Here is a 21,526-nt window from a genome sequence, read left to right as displayed (position 1 = left end):
TTTATGGTGTATGCTTACATTATATATGACCAACAATGAAAGCCTATCATCATATTGAATGGTAAGAACTATTTGCTTACGAGGAGAGGCTGTGGAATAATCTAAAATAGTGCAAGAACGACAATCTTAAACGCAAGTTGCTTTAAAGATGTTTCCGTACAAGTCTGTCATCTTATTTATGCATGATTTCTTTTATTTATTTAAATAAGTAATTATAAAAGTTTTGATCTTATCTTTAATGTATTCATTTGTTTAGGATATAATAGTATTGTTAGTATTTCTAAAAGGCTATAATAGTATAAAGAGCAATTTGTTTTATATTTTTACGTTTCGATATAAGTATTTAGAAAATAAGAAATACAATAAACATAGTATTTTCTTTATAAATAGTTAATTAATAGGTGAAAATATATTTTCATACAGATTTTTTTTTATAATATTTTAATATAATACATGTGTTATTTTTTTACTTATTCATTATTTATTTATTATTATATGATATATTTTAAACTAGATAATACGTATATTACATTAAAATATATAAATTTATATTAACATATCATTCTCCTTTCATATATATGTATGTATGTATAATACTTTAATAATGTATTATGGGTATATATACTAGTAAAGTAGAGAACATAATTGTCTTTATATGGATGCAAGAAGCTTTGCTCTGGATTTCACTGCTATATATAGTGCTGATGATAGATGGAAAAAGCACGATCAATGCCTAAATTATGAAGAGGGTACGATGGTTAAAAATAATATTTTGGTTACTCTTCTCAATTTTTCATTCAGTTTTTTTCTAATATTGTGTCAATTTTTATTTTTTTCAATCAAGTTTTAATTTTAGTTAATTTTATTTGATTAAGTTTTTTAAACTGTTTAATTAATTAACTGTAACCATACTATATGTTAGTTAATAGCTTTTTGTTATTTTTAAAATTTTTATTTTATGTTTTATTAAATAAATTATCTACGTGTTAGGTTTGTATTATATATATTATATTTAATTTAATTCTAATTTTGGTTAATTTTATTTAATTTATTTTTAAATATTTTTAAAATAGAATACTTTTATCCCTTTTTAAATCTAACTTAGTTTTTATATAAATATTACATTAATAATTTTATTAAAATTTATATTTTTATTAATTAGTATTTCTGAAATTATTTTTAAACTTAATAATTATATTATAATAATATGGTTAAAGCTAGTTTAAAATATGATAAAATAATTTTCAAAATATTAAAAATCACGTGATAATATTAAATTTATCTTTTATTTTTAAATGATCACCCAACTTAACTGTGAAGTTTGAAAAAAAAAAATGAAGGCTAATGTTTAACTGATTATATTTTTTTATTTTTTAAGTTATATTTGTTATATTTCTTTAAATTTGAATGTGTATATTAAGAAAAGTTTAACATTGATTTATTATTTTAAATTTAGTTATATTATGACCTCATTATTTTTGTCATTTTAAATTTTGTGTGATTTCACTTTACTTTTATTATATTTTAAATAAACTCTAATTATATTATTAGGATATAATTATTAAAGTTCGTTAAAAAATAATTTTAGAAATACTAGCTAATAAAAATGACAATTTTAATAAAAAAAATTAATATAACATTATATAAAAACTAAATTTGGTCTTAAATTGGAATGATGTGATCAAATTGTTTCATTTTAAAAACATTGAAATTGAATTAAACAAAATTAATAAAAAAATTTAAACTGAATTAAATATAAGACAAGACATTAATGCTGAAATTTAGAAAAGTAATAAGGTATTAAAAGCTTTAAGAAGGAAGTAGTGAAAATACATTATCATTTCAGATAAGTTACACCAAGCACATTTATTATGTACTAATTAAAAGTTAAATAAAGAAATATATCACTAAATAAAAGATACCATTTTACGTAAGTTGTAACCTAGCGTGCGTAATGCCATGTGTAGGATATCCATTAAACCAATCTACCAAGTTCTAGTGCACATGAAATTTTATTTTGGTACCCTTCAACAAATTTAATTATTTTAAAAACTATATTATTTTACACATTTGTGATTTAAGTACTTAGAGACCAAATCAAATTATTACTAAACTTTATAATTTGGTAGTTGATATACATACCTTGCAATTCTTTACTAAAAAATAAAAATTAAGGGCATTTTCCTCTTTAAATATATTTAGCAATATTTAAATTTAAGTAAAACATGCTAGCTTTCATCACCAAACATGTGCAAACAAAGGATAATATAGTTAACTCACTTCCAAGACATATGACATCGTTGAGCAACACAAATCAGTGGAATATTAGAATGTTTGGAAGAGTTTTTTTTTTTTTTTCTAAGAGATATCATAAATCGGAAAAAGATGGAGTAAAAGTATTATTTTTGGGTTATGGTACAATGACACGTGTCAATTATATTCAAATGACACTGTTTTTTTTTCTTTCAAAATTATTCTTTTTCTTTAAAAAAATATTTAAAATAGTGAGACTCATCATGTCATTTCAATGTTAACAATAAATTGCCGTGTCAAAGAATGACTTTTGTTTTTTTTACATGTAAAAACTCTTTTTGAGATAAAATTATGAAAAGGCACACTTTGAGTTTAACTCAATTCTAAAATAAGATTTATATCCACTAATATATTATAAATTGATCTTATCTCTAGTCGATATGAGACTTCTAAAAAGATTACTCTAATTTAACGAAGTAGTAACAGAACGAAACAAAATCACAAATAGATTTATCTTACAATATTGAAAAGAGTTTAAGAAAATTTACTTGAGCTTATGGAATAATTTATAATTGCTACAATTTTTATTATAAACATGTGTGTTAATTTGTATATTAAAAAGTACGTTTATAAGCCTTAAATTTAAGTTTTGTGATTATATAAATTCGTTTGTTTTTACTAGGACAATATAGAAAAAAAAAATTGCAACTTACCATGATGAGGTCATCATAATGAGTAATAATAATGAAGTTGTAGTAGAATTCAAATGTCAAGACATTGGAGATGGATATGATTGGCTTGACGGTGGTGATGCTTCCTCCATTAAATATTTAGTGATGTTGTGGGTCCTTAGACATGGTGTGGTCCCATGTATTCTTCCTAGTCTTAGCACATAATTGTTGGATTAGACTTGTACAATTTCAAAACATTTTCACGACAATATTTTTAAGGTGATATGAAGATCCTAAACTTTAGTTAGCGAGTCTTTTGTTACTTGTCTCATGTTTGAGGTGGCTCGAGTAGTAGTTTGTCATGTTTGATTATTGTTCTTAGTGTCATGTTTGGCCACAAAAGAGGGAGTTATGAAGAAAAGTTTCTCAAATTTTTTGTAGTTATTGGTTGGTCTTTTTCGAGAAAGGAAGGGTGAGGTGTATTCTAGTATTGTGTTTCCCTTTTTTAATCCTAAAATAGATTCTATTTTCGTGTTTGTTCAGTATATCATACAAGATTGAAATTTCAGTATAAATTTAAAATTTACATTTAATTAAAAAAGAGAAAGTTCAATAATATAATAAAGAAAATTTATAAATATCAAGATTTTTAGTTGGAAGTAATATTAAATTATTTATTAGGATTGGAATCATGTTTAGTTGATGGAAAGGTGATTGAAATTTGAGTAAGTTTTACAATGTAATTATAATTAATAATTCCCAAATCATTCACTTCTTACTCTTTTAATCATATTTTCCTCCAAACTTATTTTGCTCTTTTAGGATATGATATAAGATTGTTTTTTTTTTCTTAGAGGTTACAAAACAAATCATCAAGATAAAAAAATTCACAAAAGATTCAATACAATTAGATTGATTATATAGCTAAATAGTTTCATTTAGGCGAGAGATAACTTATCTGACATGTTAGAATTACTCCACTAGTTAGATTTCAAGACTTTTTCGATGAGTGTGCTTTCATTTATTTTGTTGGACAAGAAATTCTTATAATTAGACAATAGACTTTTGACAACAATTCTCTATTCTTCTCTAATTTTTTTTTTCTTACAAAATAATTTACACACAAGAATATGTATCTTCTTATAAATAATATATACAAATCCTATATCCTTTTATGAAATGATCAACACAAAAATACATAATATAAAAATAAAATAAAAGTTTTATTAAGTATGAATAATAGATAATTATCACACTTATCAATAATTTAAATAATTACTTTTAAGACGAAAAACTCTTATTTATCTTAAAAAACATATTAACTAAAATGAAAGAAATAAGAAATATGAAGTTTTATTTTGTGATATAATAAACATGAACGATGAGAAGTATGTTGTTGCAGAATGATGATGGACATGCAGCATTGCAACATCCTTGTTCCGAAAGGAAGAGAGTCTTGTAATTTTGGATTGTGATTATTATTAAGTGGTGGAGTTAGGTGAGCTTGGACTATGCATTTGTAAACTTGTGTTAGATTATGGACCAAAAATATGCGAGAACAATGGTTGTCATTATCTTTCTTCATTCAAGACCTAATCAGTTTTCTCTCTTTAATAAAATATTATATTCCACTTTTATTAATGGAAGAACAACATCCTTCAGAAGATAGGCTTTTTAAAAAAAATACTCATATTTTTTTCTCAAAGATTATTAATCAATGAAGTTAATGAAAATTTTATAGTAATAGGTTATAAAACTAAATCATTTTCGCATATGAAAATATTGAAAGGAATGGAAAATAGCTAATTTAAAAAGAACACAAATATTCTTCTATTATTATTTTTTCCTTCTTACAATTTTTATCTTACTTCATCTTTAAAATTTAATATATATATATATATATATATATATATATATATATATATATATATATATATATATATATATATATATATATATATGGAGTTTGATAATTTGTGTAAAGTGATTTTTCAATTGGTATACTTTAGCAAAGTGTACCAAATTTTAGATTACAAAAATATTCTTAATTAAATTAAAACATACCTTACGTATAAGGATATTTTAGTAATTCTAAAATTTAATTTAATTAAAAAATTAAAAAAAAGTAGTTATTCATTAATTGTTTTTGAAAATAAAAAATAAAAAAAAAAGATAACTTAAGAAATATTTTTAATTATAATATTTTTTAAATAGATATAATTTTTATAGTTACGTTGTTTTTTTTAAATGGGTACATCACATCCATAAACAACATATTTTCCATGATTTAAAGAATATTTTTTACAACTTTTATTTCCATGACTTTAAGAATATTTTTAATTAATAATATTTTTAGGAATATAATTTTCATAAATGAATGTGATTGTATAAAATAAATAAGACTTTTTAGTATAATTTTTTTACCTATAACATTCGTGTAGTAGGTGATTTAATGTAAAACCTTGTTAAAATATGGGATTTTAGAAGTGATTAATACATATTATTTTAGAAGTGTACTTTGAGAAAATCTTAACAGGATGTTTGGCTTACAAGTTGTTACAAGCACATGCTTTTAATATCTAACACTAAATACAATATATACTATTTAGCCTTTTCATTTGTTTCCATTTAGATAGTAAAGAAAAAAAAAGTGCATCCAGTAACAAGCATATTGAAAAAAAAAATCATTTATATTTAACTAAGGTTACAAAAAGCTTATTAAGAGAAAAGACTAAATTACACAAAATAAAAGCTAGTTCACTGTTATTGCAAAATAAACTTAAAAGATAAAAATATATATTTCATTTATGTATTATTTATTAGGAGATGATTGAGAAGCTAATAATGAGTCTTTTTTTCTTTTGATTGGACAATTTTGTGAATCATGATCGGTTCCACTACAGTTAGGATAATGATAACGACGAAACTTCTTTGCAGCTTCAACTCCTCCTTTTGGCCTTGATCCTCTTGGACGACCTTTCGTTTTAGAAGTGATGAGATTTTCAACATCACACTCATCAACATTTAGAACATCGTGTTTCAGATCAATTGAATTTTCTTGAACTTCAGGCATACTTTTTAAATAGTGAATGACTTTGTTTAACTCTTTAGTAGGTACTTCAACTCGATCTTTGGTCTTTAAAGATTCAACCTCTAAACATTGCACAAGTGATCGAAACTCAACAGAAGAGTTATCATTAGAGTTGATTATGTGTCTTGATCGTGGGATCAATGAGCTTTCTTTTCTCCATCGAGAAGGAAGATATTCTTCTGGAATACTAAAATAATCGTTCTTCAACAACACTCAAATAACATGTCTACATGTTATCCCAGAAAATTCAAATTCTTTACAAGAACAATTAATTGAATTTTTTTCATTTATCCAAGTTACAAAACGACCTCCATCGAGTTTGGTATGATGTCGCACCGAGTAAGAGTCATTGTCAATCACAACTGCGGAATATTTTGTAGACAACTCAATCTCATGTTGAAGCAACTCAAAGGCATATGGTGTAAGTATGGATGCAGCATGTTCCTCGATTGGAAAACTTGTTTTCATTAGAGGATTATGATATTTTTGACGCATTCTCGCCTCTTCTCCAGCTTGATTTCTAATGTTCACAGCAACTCCAACCTTAAAAAAGGAAATATGAAAAACTTATAAGTTAATTATAAAAAGGGAAGAAAAAAAAAACTTGTAGCACCAAAAAAAATATATCCTTACTTGATTCACAAAGTCCACCAAACTCGTTTTAACATCCAAGAATCTTTTAATATATGAGTTTATAGATTCTGAACATTCGGTTGTAGTCATCCCAGCAAAAAAGAATTCTTTCAAATAGGCTAAGGCCCAAAATTGACGATGAGAATACAATGCCTCAATGTGTGTGTTATTACTTACATGAAAGCGTCCAACCATCAAATCCCATTTTGTTCAAAATCACTTGCACATTCTAAATTATATAGCCTATAAAACTCAGTTTTGAAGTCGTCATATTTTGTACCCAAAAGGGAAGAAAACCAAATTGGCAACTTTGTTGCAATATGCCGTATGCAAAAAGCATGTTTTGTATTTGGCAATTCCGTTGAAACAGCTTCTTTAAGTGCATGGTCTTGATTGGTTAGAATTGTTTGTGGACATTTTCTTTTGACAATGTGTACAAAACTCTAACAATATAACAAATAATAAAAATTATGAAAATAAAAAAGTTAATATTTAAGAAACAAAAATAACAACAAATAATTACAACCTACCTTTAAAGCCCATGTGAAGGAAGGTATTTTCTCATCTCTTAATAGAACACAGCCAAAAAAAATAGAATTTCCATGATTATCAACTCCAACCCATAGTCCAAGAGGCATATCATAACGATTAATCCGATACGTAGTATCAAAGACAACCACATCCCCAAAAACTTCATATACTCGTATCGAATCACCAAATACCCAAATAATATGCTCTAATTTGTTACTTTCATCCAAAGTAAAATCATATTGGAAAGCATCATCTTTGTCTTTCAAACCTTTGCATAATTTGAGAACATCTGAAGCGTCATTCTCTTTACCAAGGCTACTTTGAGATTGAATAAAATTTCTAATATCTTTGTCTAAAAATGGTAGATGTCCTGCCTCTATTCCTTTCTCCACTTCAAGCACTCTCATAATGAGACTTACCAAGCAATCGACAATAATAATATACGAGCTTGATCATTAATAGGGATATCACGATAAGCTGGAAGAAATCGAATTTCTTTCTCATCTAGTAATGCATGATTATGAGAGTTTTCGAAACATGTAACCATCCATTTTTCCTCGAAGCCAAATGTTCTTTTAGATATCAACAATTTTGCACTACAATTACATCTTGACCTTTTTCTTTTCCTTTGTTTTTCTACTTCAGTAATTTTTTTTCGCTTAGCAACACCTGCTCGATGACAAGTAAACTCTCTTGTATATATATTTTCAATATTATTCTGAATAACTACTTTTCTTTTTATTTTTTATTTTAAAAAACAATTAATGAATAACTAACTTTTTTTATTTTTTATTTAAATTAAATTTTAAAATTACTAAAGTACTCTTATACTTAAAGTATTTTTTTTTTAAATAGAGATATTTTTGTAACCTAAAATTTGGTACACTTTACTAAAATGTACCAACTGAAAAATCACTTTACATAAATTAGCAAACCCTATATATATATATATATATATCCAAAACAACAAACAAGGATTGTTTTGGTGATGTGGAATTGCATTTTAATGATTCAATGTTTGAAAGTTTAGTGGCGCTAATAATCTTTGTAAATATATCTTAATTAAATATCAAAATTAGTTATATAAACTCCTTGAAATACTTTTTAAAAAATAAATAACATGCATTTTAATTTAATGAATAACCCTCCAATGTGTATTTAAAATAGTTTTCGTTTTAACTCTGAGATTAAGTATAATAAACATATTTTCTTCAGAAAGGATTTTGACTGAAAGTATATTTTTGGGATGAATTATTTAAAGTTATTATTTTCTCACAGATAAATTTTGCTTTAGGAAACTATTAAAGTGTTAATACTAAATATATTTTTATTCTCTAAGCTTAAAAAATCTGTGTTTATTCTGAATTTTGATACATTTTTGTTTCAAACATTAAAAGTGAATGAAAAATAACTTTTTTAATTCAACAATGTTAAGCTTTTTACATATTAAACGGTGTTTCAATTTATATTTCTGTTATTTATCAATGCTAACCTCAAATAGTATTTATCATAGAAAAAGTTAAATAATTAAATTTAAAAAATTAGATCCATTCATTTCTTAAAATTAATGATTAAAATATATCAAAATTTGGAACTTAAATAATTTTTAACTAAAAATATATTTAACTGTAAATATTATATTGTATAATAAAGTCTTTTATGATCATGACAAAAATTTAAAAATTATAGTTAAAAACTATAATTTTAAAAAGTAATTATCATAAAATAGTTACTTATAAAATTGAAATAATCTTTTCATACCATTCAGGCACATAATCAGTCTTAAATGGGTGTGTTTTAATTAGAATTCTTTCCAAATATTGTATTTTTATTGCATTCATTGACCTATATTAAGTAGTGGATAAGATCCTTTAACTTAGTCCTCCACTACAAACTAGCACAGTGGATCAGATAATGTTATACATTATTAGATATTCTTCTAAATTGTAATTTATAATATTAAGAGTTTGTGTTACTTATCTATATTAAATTGGATTGTGTAATGAATAATATTTGATAAATTACATTGAGTAATATCTGATAAATTAAATTTAATAAAATAGATAATTGCGGTTAAATTTGGATAGTACTTTTAAATTTCATAAATATGTGATTTAATCCAAATTGATATTTTAATATTTATAAATTTATAAATATATTTTAAATTTTATTTTTAATATGATATTATTTTGTTAAAATTTATTAGTAACTTGCGTAAAATTAAGTTCATTATATATAATAATCATTATTAAAATTATATGTCATATTTTTTAGTTATTTTTTTATATTTATGTCATTTATTTACAATATAAATATCTTTTGCAACTTAAAATAATGTTAAATATTTTATTGTTAGAAGTATTAGTGTGAATTTTAAGTTTAATATTAAGTAAAACAATAAAATTGAATAGTGTAAAAGATGAGACCTAGATACTGTCGTCACCATGAAACCACATGATCCTAGTTTACTTGACTCAGAAAGAATAAATATTTTATTAAAAAATGTATAAATTCATTACCTCAAATTTTATATTAAAAATAATATTAATTTTTCATATAAATTAATCTTGTTTATGAAAAAGGCCCATCATGTATTATAGATTAGAAACAATTCTGATATGATTTATAACTTTTGAAATACTAATTTATTTATTTTTTGTTAGGTGTTGTTGTAGTTGATGATAAGTTTATAATGGTTATTGTGATTATCGAGTTTATGATGATGTTTGCAATTGTCTATATTCGTCGGCGGAACACGACCAATCATTCGATCTGCACTGATAATGATAATTAATGAAACAAAATTTGTTGCGTGTTCTTTCTATTGGATACAAATAATTTTATTTGCATTCTATGCTTGATGACAAGAATTAGGTAACTTTTCCACGTAATCTTTTGCAAATGTGTCCGACAATTTCCATCGCATCTTTATTGATAAATTACATCCAAAGCTACTTTAAATTCAGCATGCAAAAAGTCACCAAAATTATCTACAATACAATATCTCTCTTCTTTTCACATTTATTCAGGTTTAATCCAATTATAGTTTATTAGTATTTTTAATAATTAAAGATAAATAAACACTGTTGGTAGTTATTTCTTTCGATAAAAATACTGATTTCTAAATCCAAAACAAATTTACTCTTATAATTTTTTCCACATATCTCATAAATTTTAACTCTATATATCTTCATAAGTTGATTGGGACACATAAACAAACCATACGTCTACACAACCATTGAAAGGTCGGTTAAGTTAGGGTAGTTGTATATTATTATTTTTATTATTATTATTATCATTATTATTATTATTATTATTATTATTATTATTATTATGGGTTAAATATGTTTTTGGTGATTAATTTCAGTGAAAATTAGATTAGTCATTCTTTAAAACTTTGGCCTAATTTAGTCCTCCAGTTTTAGAAATTTATTAATTTAGTTCTTTTAACTAAATTTTGTTAATTTTATTTGATGTTTCAAACGCATTTATCAGTTAACATTGAAGCAAAAATGTGTCAAACAGTGTAAACGATCCAAATGCTATCATGAAACGTGCTTGAAACATCAAATAAATCTAACAAAATTTAGTTAAAAGGACTCAATTCATACATTTTTAAAGTTACGGAACTAAATTAGGTCAAAGTTTTAAAGAGAGACTAATTCTAATTTTCACTTAAAGTTAATGGACCAAAAACATATTTGACCTTATTATTATTATTATTATTATTATTATTATTAATTAGTAGTAGTAGAATTATTATTATACTACGAATGTCATTTCTAATTTTATATGTATATTTTTCTATTGACATTTTTAACTTTTACATTTTTCTTTTTTCTACTAAATTTAAAATGCAGTGATGACATAAAAAATTGTAAAATGGTAATGTTTTGAAGAAATTTGTGGAGAAAAAGATTAATTTTTTTTTTACATTTTGAAAAGATGTCTTCTAGAACATGGGAACCAAAATAATATTCTAGAAAGTAATTTACATACTGTTAAATATATATATATATATATATATATATATATATATATATATATATATATATATTAGAAAGTACATTATAAATAAAAAGAAAAATATTTGAAGAGTGTTTTTTTTTTCTTACATTCTGGTCGGAGAGTTTTTTTTTCTTTAAGCATAAAAATCAAAATATACGACAAAAAAGTACTCTCCGAAATATGAACAATAACATTTATGTACAAAATTTACTAAAAAAAGAAAGAAAGAAGAATGTTGAAGGTGTGAAAATTATTTTAATGAATGCGAGAAACAAACTTAATTTTAAAGCATTGCGAACTAAACCAAGTGTGTTTAGTACATGGGAATGCGTGAGTGCAGAAGAGAAGACGGAAATTTAATGGTAGTTCTATAATTTTAAATAAAAGAAACCTAAGTTGTTGTGTATAGCAAAAAGGAGACTGTAATTAGAAATTTACTAGATAGAACTTTCAAACACACAAAATTAGGGAAAGCCCAGTACATTATAAAATCAACTCAACTGATTCAGCCTTATATATACTAAAATAAGAAAGAAAAAAAAATGAATCGGGAAAGGAAAAAGTTGAAACCAACGACAATATTTGAAGCGAGTAGAGGCCCAAATTAATATTCACTGAAACAATATACAAAAACATATAATATAATGTAAAGTCGTGATTTTGATATATTATAAATTTTTTCATGTATTGAAACGTTGTATTAGGAGAGTATAAATTATATTATTGTACTTATTATTTATACTTTATTGTATATATAAATATTTTGGATGGAACGTCATATTTATTTACTAATATATTTTTTATTGTTAATAAAAAAATTAGAAACAAGATTCAAATTATGTTATAATATATATTAGGCTACATCAATGAATACACATAAGATAAACATAAAAAGCTAAAGTAATAGAAGACAACAAGGTGAAAAAAATCATAAATAACATGTTTAGCTTTGAGCAATTGAGAAATGGAAAATGAAAGAAAATGTAGAAAACCATAGATAATGAAAGACAAACTTTGAAAAATGAAAAGTAGAAAACATGAGATAATGAAAGATAAAAACTTAAGAAAAATTAGGAATAAGTTTATAAAAATTCTACATCAATAATAATGCCAGTTTTGAGTATATAAATGAATGAAAACATCATTTTATAAGTTATTTTATGAGATTGAATTAAACTTAAAATTCAATTTTTAATATAATTTCAGAACCATGAATTAAAGTTTATTATAACAAAATTTCTTATTATGATCGAAATATTTGTTGTTTGTTGGACAAACTATTTTATTTATTATCTTATTTTCTATATATAAAGAGTTGAAAAAAAAACATGTTATATTATATTTTCTTTCTATACATGATTTTTCTCATTTTTAATGCATTGATAGAAATATTTTTAAATAAACTTAATAAAAAATAACACCTAATTTAATTTAAAATATATGGACTCGTGATATATTATTAATATCTAGAATAACTCCTTTTATAACATTAACTCAATGTTTGTTGGAAGTTCCATAGAAATATAGTTCTTATCTTGTTTTAAACACATCCTTTCTTGTATTAAAACTAGTGTTACTTAAGTAATCATCATCATAATGCTTGAACGATAACACTCAAACAAAAAAAAATATATCACTTACTTTTTAAATATATCAAATAACACTCAAACAAAAAAAAATATCACTTACCTTTTAAACATATCAAATTAAAAAAAAAAATAAGAACATCCAAAATAATTACCCACGTTAACATATTTAAAATATCAAAACAGAATTAATATAAATCCAAATTTGACAACTTTAAACCCTTACATCAATTTCCACATGTTCAAATTTGTCTTAACTCCACCTATCTCCAATTCAAGGGAATGTTATACTCAATTCTAAATAGCATTATGTTAATTTCAGACATCTAATTGAAAAACAAATGTACTTTAGTTAATTTTCGTCACCCAATAGATGTTTGCTATCGAAACAACAACGACTCTAATTGTAAGTTATACCATCTAACTGGAAAAAAAATGTGATGATCAAAACCTAAATCAATGAGAGCATTTAACTAAAGTCATAAAACCCCATAATATTCTACGACAAAGACACAAGAGCAGAAGAAAAAAAAGCAAGAAATGATCGTAGGAAAGGAAAAAATTACTTTAATTTTAATTTTAATGGAATAGGGTATGTTCAAGAATAGATTTAGAAAGTTTGAGAGATTACAAAGAGAATATATAGAAAATGCATTTTTTAAAAAAAAAACATTTTCTTAAAATTAAATTATTAGATAGTGAAAATTTAAATTTATATAAATTTCATATAAAATTTTAACATTTATCTTTTTTAAAACCGTTTATAATAAATAAAAAACATGTTCTTTCAATATTCAAACTATTTGAATATCTATTTTAGTTTTAATTGATATTAATCTTATATTTTTTAAAAAATAACAAAAACGGTTTTTGTAGTGTTTTATGAACAGCAATTGGAATTTTCAACAACAATCCACGTACACATTACACTTTACTAATGACAAAGGAAATTGCATGTCCTTATATTTTGATTAGTTTTCAGTAATGAAAATTATTTACAGCAGAATTAGTTAATTGTTTTATGAGAACAGTGATAATGTAATATTTGTCACAATAATCTCATTGAAGAAGACCTATCAAAATGACATCACAAATTCAATACTGATTTGAGATACTGCGACGACTTCAACAACCATCACAAAAAATTCGTAGTGAAAATTTTATCATCACGAAAGCTATAATAATGGTTTTTCGATTCTTACGACGAATAAAAAAAACCCTAATAAAGCAAACTCATGCAAACTTGATAAAGTTTTTTTACCATAATCCCTCCCTAAGAATAAAAGGGAAAATAGCTCTATAATGACTTATACAACACCGTCGATTTCTTTTCCAATTTAGATGAAAAATGTGTCTAAAATTTATATCTTAGTAGTTAAAACCTTAATATATTAAGACAATAACTATGATATGTCTGATAGTTTTAGATATTTAAAAATCAAAATAAAAATTTAAAATCTGAAAAATGTTGAATTAACACAACCAAATCATCAGATCCAGAGAGAGGAGGTTGCGGTAAGTCCAACGAAAGGTGGTCAACATTAGAGACAATGACACATGTGCTGTAACGAGTGATTAGAAAGTATAGTAGAATCGAATTATGATTAGCGCATGAAAGTGTGTTTGGACTCCAATTGTAGCGATATCGACGATATTGTGGTTATTCAGCCGAGACTAGCAAAACTATGGTCATCAATAGAAAATGATGGTCCGATGACAACAATAGCAACAGTGACGACTTTAATGGCGGTGTCGACAATTTTAATGACGACAATGATTATAATGGACAGGACAACAAACATTTTTTAACCTTAGACTCTGATACATGTTGAATACAGTAAAAATTATTTAGAGATTATTCTCCTTGTATTGAATATACACATTGAATAATCTATTTATAATAGAAAAAATATAAATTAATCTCAAATATAAATAAAAAATAATAAATAATAACAAATTAACTAAAAATAAAAAATAAAGATAAAATATATAAAATATCTAATATTTGTATGTCTTATTTTTTTTTTAATTTATACTCTTATAAATATTATATATAAATTTATCTGTTCCTGATAAAAAAAGTGTACGAAACCTATGAAGAACCACAAGAGACCTAACGTTGCAATCTTTAAAAGTAAACCATCACAAGTTTCATGATATGCTTGTGTCAGTTACACTAAAATTAAAAGCTTTATAGCTAGTACTTTATTACAAATTTTCTACTGTATAAAGTTTTTTATGATACGTATTATTACCTTTAAAAAACTGAATTAATTTATGAAAAAATTAATTTCATTTACATCAAAACTTCTTTTTATATTTCTTTCCAAATAAATACTTCTGAGAAAATTTATTGAAAGCAAATATCCTTTTGTGTGTGCACTAATCACACCACAAAACCACACACAGTTAATTAGGTTAACAATAAAAGAAATTAAAATGAAAACGTAAGACATCTCATGAATTATCTCTGCCAATATTAATTATACTGAAAATAATATATAATAAGCAAAGGTCTCACTGTTTAATAGAACGTAGAACATCACTATGGCAAACTACTGAAAGTACTCATCACACTGCACAATCACAAGCAGAAACCATTAATGTTCATGGTATGCTTGACACTGAAACTAGTAGCTACAGTGCTGACTGCTACCCAGTTTGGTCACAGTCTCTTTGTTAATCAGAAACTCATACATTGCATTTAAATAATAATAATAATAATAATAATAATAATAATAATAATAATAATAATAATAATAATAAAAATATAAAATAATATATAAATATATAGCATGGCCATGTGATGTCATGGCCCTAGACGGTAGTGAGCATCTGCCATGTAATGACCATCCATGTAGAGAGTTGCACTTTGGGGATGCAGACCATCCATCACCATAAATTGCATGTCTTCAGATGGTTTCCAGTGCCTCTTTCTTTGGTTTATGAACCAGTTATTTATTTGCTTTTGGTCCAAACCAGTTGATTCAGCCAATGCTACCTTCTCTGATTCCTGTAGTAATCCATTTTTTCCAACATCATTGTACAAAATCAATATACCATAAAACATATATACTGATGCCATAACATAAAACAAATCATGTTATATATTTCCTATTTATTGGTTGTTAAAATTCATTCAAAACTGTAAAGAAGTAATTACAGGATATATAGATTTATAATTATCTCTGTCAATATCTATGTAATAAGTTATCAGATTTTGTTAACTTTCTTTTATTCATTGAAATATCTAGGTTTCGTATCATATATAGATTAATTAGGTAATAATGGAGTTTTATTAACTATATTAGGTTATGTATTACAGATAGATTAACTGGGGCTATAATCATGTTTAGTCTTAAGTCCGCAAATGATTTTGAGTACATTAATGAAGCTTTTTTTTTTTTTTTTTTTTAATTTGGTAAAATTTCACCCTGTTTTAATTGTTTAAAAAAAAATGTCATGCCAACATTTCTTATACGTTAATGTGTATTTTATAATGAATAAAGAGAACTTTATATAATTTTTTGAAAAAGCTAAAAGTAAGGAGTAATTTATTATATTTTAGTAAATACTCGGTTCAATATAATACAATATTTTTGTTTTTAAAGAAAAAGAAAAAGAAAACCTATCATTTTTTTAACACATTTAATTATGTTTGAAATCAATTAATAGTTAATAGTTAGTACAAGTGAGTATTTGTTTCATCTTTATTAATTAATTGTCAAATTTGTTTCTTAAGAAGAAAAATAACATTAATATGGTTAACGTTGATAATGTATTAAGTTTAATTTTTTCTTAACAATCATCAGTGACAATTATTAAATATCAAACACATGTTTAGTTACTTCATGAAAGTTAAAAAAACTAAGGAAATCGAAATTTTTATACTAAAAATATATTAATACTTGTGTTTAAGCACTATTTACCCTAATAATTTTGTTTTTTTATTTTACAGAGTCTAACCATTTTTCAGAAAAAAGAAAGAGAGGTATAACATACCGAAGGATATGGCCATTTGTAATGTAATTCCCACCAGTTAAGTAGCTTTTGCCTTGCATCTTTGGGGAGTTTCCCTTTCTTTTTCTTCTTGGAAAGTTCTTGCTTAAGGCTACTCAAATAACCACTGTACTTTCTCAGTAAGTGGTTTTTAAGCTCACGATCTTCTGCTCGAGGATCAATCTCTGGAAGTTCTGTTTCTCCTCCACTGTTCTCTTGATCCTCATCTGATGAACCAACCCCTTCACATTTATCTTCTGCTTAAAAATTTTAATACCAGCAAAAATCTTAGTCCTCATAATCTTGGAATATACATGTATGCTTCAATGATGCTATAAATTATTGCTGATGAAAGAAAATGCATAGAAAATAAGTGTTTCCTTGGAGCTGGTAATTCAGTTCAGAGGGCTTCATCGCATGATAATCATAAAACCCTTTTGAACATAATAAACGAGGAATTCAACCAGTTAAATAGGGTCTAAAACAGAAATTAATAGTTTTGGAAGGCTAATTCTTTTACTGTCCAAAAAAGTTTCAAAAAACTGACATTTCTGTGGTATTTTGTGTAGTCTTTATATGTATAAGTACTATATAATATCATGCTGATTAGTCCATTTCATTTTCCTGTCTGATATATATAAATCTAAGTTCATGGTTTTCTAACATTTTCTTAATCATTCAAATTATATCAAGTAAATATTGGACTGTAAATCCAATTCAATTTTCTTCAAATCCTTTTGGATCATATGCAAACTCACATACTGTATAACGAACTGTTTTATTGTACTCATTTTTTGTACTTCTGGTGGTGCCTCTTGTATTTTTACATCCATTCTCTTTCTCTTGAGGTTGAAAATCCCAAGTCGATCAGAGATAATGTCAAATTAAAATATATAAATAAGGTACAAATCTTATCTTCTAAGTCGATTTTGTGGATTGAATTAGACTTATACCAACCTTCTAATATGGTTTTAGAGCTGTGATTAGAATCTATTTGTGAGATTGAGTTATTATTAAACTTTCTAATATTTAACTATTTTTTAAATAAATCCTAAATAGAAAAATATACTTGCTATCTTGAAAATATAATAAAAATATGAGTAGTTCTGCATTCAGTTTGAAGATATATAAGAATACAGTGTGCATAGATAGACTTAAAAACTATTTTTTAAAGAATGACCTTGTCCTATCATTTCTCTTTGATATGGTAGGTGACAGTAACCTGAGCTGAAATACTAATGAAAAATGGAAATCTTTTTCGTGTCTGTGTACAAATTACCTCCAATCATAAGACCAGTTCATTGAAAACAAGCATATGAGCAATACCTTAAGTTGCTATTTTACTTTAGGCACACATAATGGTAAATCACACTTTGTTTATTTAAAAAAATCATAAAGGTAAATTAGACAGAAGCAAGCAACATCTGGTTTTTTGCATTTGAGATTCATTCTAAGGTTGTTCATGGACTGAGTACCCTTATACTCACTGTCAATAATATATAAACCTTTTGTCTTCTAAAAGAAAAATCACATGGTTGGTTGCAAAAACCCTCACCATATTGTACTATATCAGATGTTAGGTCACCACCATGAAATTAACATGCAGCTTGTGATTCACATCAGAGAGAAATGATTTGATGATGAAATTTCAAGCAAAATAAGAACTAAACATCACCACAGGGTGTCTTTCTTTATCAGTGTCGAGTATTTTACGTATTACAAAATATGAAAAAGTATATTATGCAGAAGCATAAATCGATGACTGATATATATAGGGTACTATCAGGAACAAAAACAAAAAAAGGATTTTCCAGAAACTTGGACGTTTCGTATTATTGTACATTATATGGAGGCACAGACATATATAGTTATATATAATTTTTAAACATCTGAAAAATGTATATTTGATTCGTACTGTGATGTGGGAGATTGGAATGTATCAGCAGCATCCAATGTTGTCTTTCTGAGTTATTAATTGGACTCAAACACCAAAAGGAGAAAAAAGAAGAATAAACGAAGAGATTAAAACGGAATTTTCTGTAACAAGACCAAAATCTGAGCAGCACAATGATGAGAGTGTGTGTGTGTTGACAGTGTGAGAATGTCATCCTACAAAAACCCCACGAATCGACGAAATGCATACACCAAAATAGGTTTTAGAAGACATAACAGACCATATAAAATGAATTAACTAGGAAACCCTAGAAGAATCAATTTGTCAGAACTCAGAAACTTGGGAAATAGGAGCGAGAAAACGCGAACGTGTGAATTTGGGTCTCAAATGAAAAGAAGAAATAGAAAATTAACAGTAATAAACAAAACTATAAAGTTCATCTGGAGTCGTGAAGAATGGACAACTCTGTAACAGAATATATAAAATATATAAATATAAAATAAAACTTGTCAAATCTCTGAAAAGAAAGCAAACAAAAAGATGTTGCTTATTTCTCTTTTATTATAATATTTGCATTCATTAATATTATATATAATATAGGGTACTGATTAGGTTAGGGTTCTGTGCTTGATGAAATATCATCTCCACTGTCTGGGACCCTTTTCTCCTACGATGTGTAAGTAGGTAAATTTTTTTGGTCAAACTTTCCTGGCTCACTACAGAACACACTCGAGTTTACGACTTCCAAGAACTGCAGAACCTGTTCCAAAATTTTGAGCCCCAGCACATAATACTCATATATAGTTGAATGTTTGCGTAATCCATGATTAGATAATTAATTAATTTTTATGAATAATTAATTAACATTTATGGTTTGTGAGGAGAAGAATAAAATAAATAAATAAATAAAATAAAAGAGAGAGAGAGAGAATTAGGGGAATAGGATCCTCCCTCTTCTTGTGCTCCATAAAGAGAATGAAAAAGTACCAGAGAAGATCCTGACGGGTCCATTGCATAGCATATTTAGCTGAGTTTCTATCCTTCGCATGAAATCCATGGCTTCTTGAATAGGCCTTGTTAATTCCTCTCTATACTTCACAAGCATGTCATAGTATGCTTCCTGCAGTTATAGTTATAGTTATAAATCATCACCAACAACCATTCAAATTAAGTACCAACTCTGATAAGGGTAAACCCCAAAAATAGTAACGGAATAAAATAACTTAAAACCACACATTCAAGGCATTAAAAAAATAGTATACAGTGATCACAATCATATCCCACCATAATTATGTTCGCATCAGTCAAAATTAATCAATAATTTTTTTACAATATCAAGAAATCATTATAAAGAAAAAAAAATGATACTGTAGCAGCAATTTAAAGCCTTTACACACCATGAATTGATCGAGTTCAGGGTCTTTTGAAGTATCCCTGGAACCACCTGAGGATCTTTGCCGTGCCTCAAACTCTTGCTTTGCCGCAACCATACGCGCCACCACTTCAGGTGGAGCTCCTATCTGAAAATAGGGAGAAAGAGGGTGAAAGATAAGAGTTACTACATACATGATTATTTATGTGAAATGGGGGCATAGTCATTACTGTAATTAATGTGGTAAGCGAATAATAATAATTGATTAATGAATAGGTGACCTTTTGGCAATCCATATAAGCTTCCAAAAGATTGGAATACTGAGGGTGAGCAATGATTTTAGCTTTTATGGCTTCAACTTCGGTGGTGGAGGTTGTAGGACTCCCTCCTTGTTGATGGGGATGATGATGCATAGTGGTGGTCGTGTTGTTGTGAAGGGTACCTCTCATTAAAGGGTAGTGGAAAATAGGAGCGTGGAGCTGAGAAGTGCTGGCTTCGGTTTTCACAGAAGGGTGTGGTGCCACTTGATCAGACTGAAAGCAATGATCTGATCCACCCGATTGAAGATGGAAGGTGTTGATTGGAAACTGATGATGGTTATGGCTATGGCTATGGTTTCCACCACTGGGGGGAGAGTACAAGAAATTAGGCCTTGGACTTGGACTTGGAGCAGTGTTTTCACTCAAGTGATTGTTATTAGTGTATTCCTCCATTAATCTGTGAAATCAGGGAAACAGAAAGCCCTCCCACTCAGCTAATTAAGCAAGCTGAACAAGAGCTTCAACAGCAAGTGGTGCTCAATTTTGGGAGTGAGGAACAAGAAAACCCTAAGGGCTGCACAACCCTAAAATAGCAAAGGGATTGGTAATGAATGGTTGTAAGGTCTGAGGGCCACACATAGCTATCATCAGCAGCACTTATGTGATGTGTTTTTTTTTTTTTTTTGTTGGGGTCCAAGGAGGTAGGAAAAAGTTTAAGGTGGTGAAGTGAAGAAACTGTGACAAAGATGGTTGCACTTGCAAATTTGGGGTATGGACAGCGAGGAGAGGATAGAAACCAGCGAAACTCTCACATGATGTTTTGTACGGAGGGTGAGTGAGAGGAGAAGAGAAGAAAGAAAGGGAAAAAAAGAAAGAAAGAAAGAGTGGTAGAAACCGGTAATGGCTCCGTGTTGGGGGTTGTTGACAAGACTTTCTTTGGTTATGAGGAGAAAAAAGAAATATTTAAAAAATGGAAAAGGGAGTGTAGCTTAGGAGATAAGCCTAAGGTGCATAGTTCAGTTTTTGTTTGTTTTTTTGAGGGTTTTGTTAAATGATTGGATAACAATATTTAGGGTTAAATATGTTTTTCGTCCCTATATTTTGGGGTGATTTTGGTTTTAGTTTCTCTTTCAAACTAAGGTACAATTTAGTCCTTCAACTTTAGAAAACTCTGGGTTTAGTCTTTTTTACAAAAAGTTTTTAGTTTTATTTGCGGTTTCAAATACGT

At 26.4% G+C, this 21,526-nt stretch overlaps 1 protein-coding gene and 1 pseudogene across 2 annotated transcripts; both read right to left on the bottom strand.

The window, feature by feature from the left end:
* Positions 1 to 5,736: 5,736 nt before the first annotated feature.
* Positions 5,737 to 7,876, bottom strand: LOC106763753 (annotated as a pseudogene).
* Positions 7,877 to 15,228: 7,352 nt separating this feature from the next.
* LOC106765067 (homeobox protein knotted-1-like 1) lies at positions 15,229 to 21,235 on the bottom strand. Of its 2 annotated transcripts, none has more exons than XM_014649560.2 (5): positions 20,320 to 21,235; positions 20,064 to 20,186; positions 19,654 to 19,786; positions 16,776 to 17,032; positions 15,229 to 15,786 (listed from the first exon to the last, which is right to left on the bottom strand). In XM_014649560.2, the coding sequence occupies exons 1-5, from the start codon at positions 20,749 to 20,751 to the stop codon at positions 15,583 to 15,585; spliced, it is 1,149 nt and encodes a 382-aa protein (XP_014505046.1). In that variant the 5' UTR covers positions 20,752 to 21,235; the 3' UTR covers positions 15,229 to 15,582. The 2 variants fall into 2 exon arrangements, with proteins under 2 accessions (XP_014505046.1, XP_014505047.1); XM_014649561.1 differs by having other exon boundaries at positions 16,776 to 17,029; positions 20,320 to 21,233.
* Between the last annotated feature and the right edge of the window lie 291 nt (positions 21,236 to 21,526).

Source organism: Vigna radiata, chromosome 6, assembly GCF_000741045.1.
Source record: "Vigna radiata var. radiata cultivar VC1973A chromosome 6, Vradiata_ver6, whole genome shotgun sequence".
Taxonomy (NCBI): Eukaryota; Viridiplantae; Streptophyta; class Magnoliopsida; order Fabales; family Fabaceae; genus Vigna; species Vigna radiata.
The sequence above is the reverse complement of the archived record's forward strand: the minus strand, read 5'-3'. Positions and strand labels throughout refer to the sequence as shown.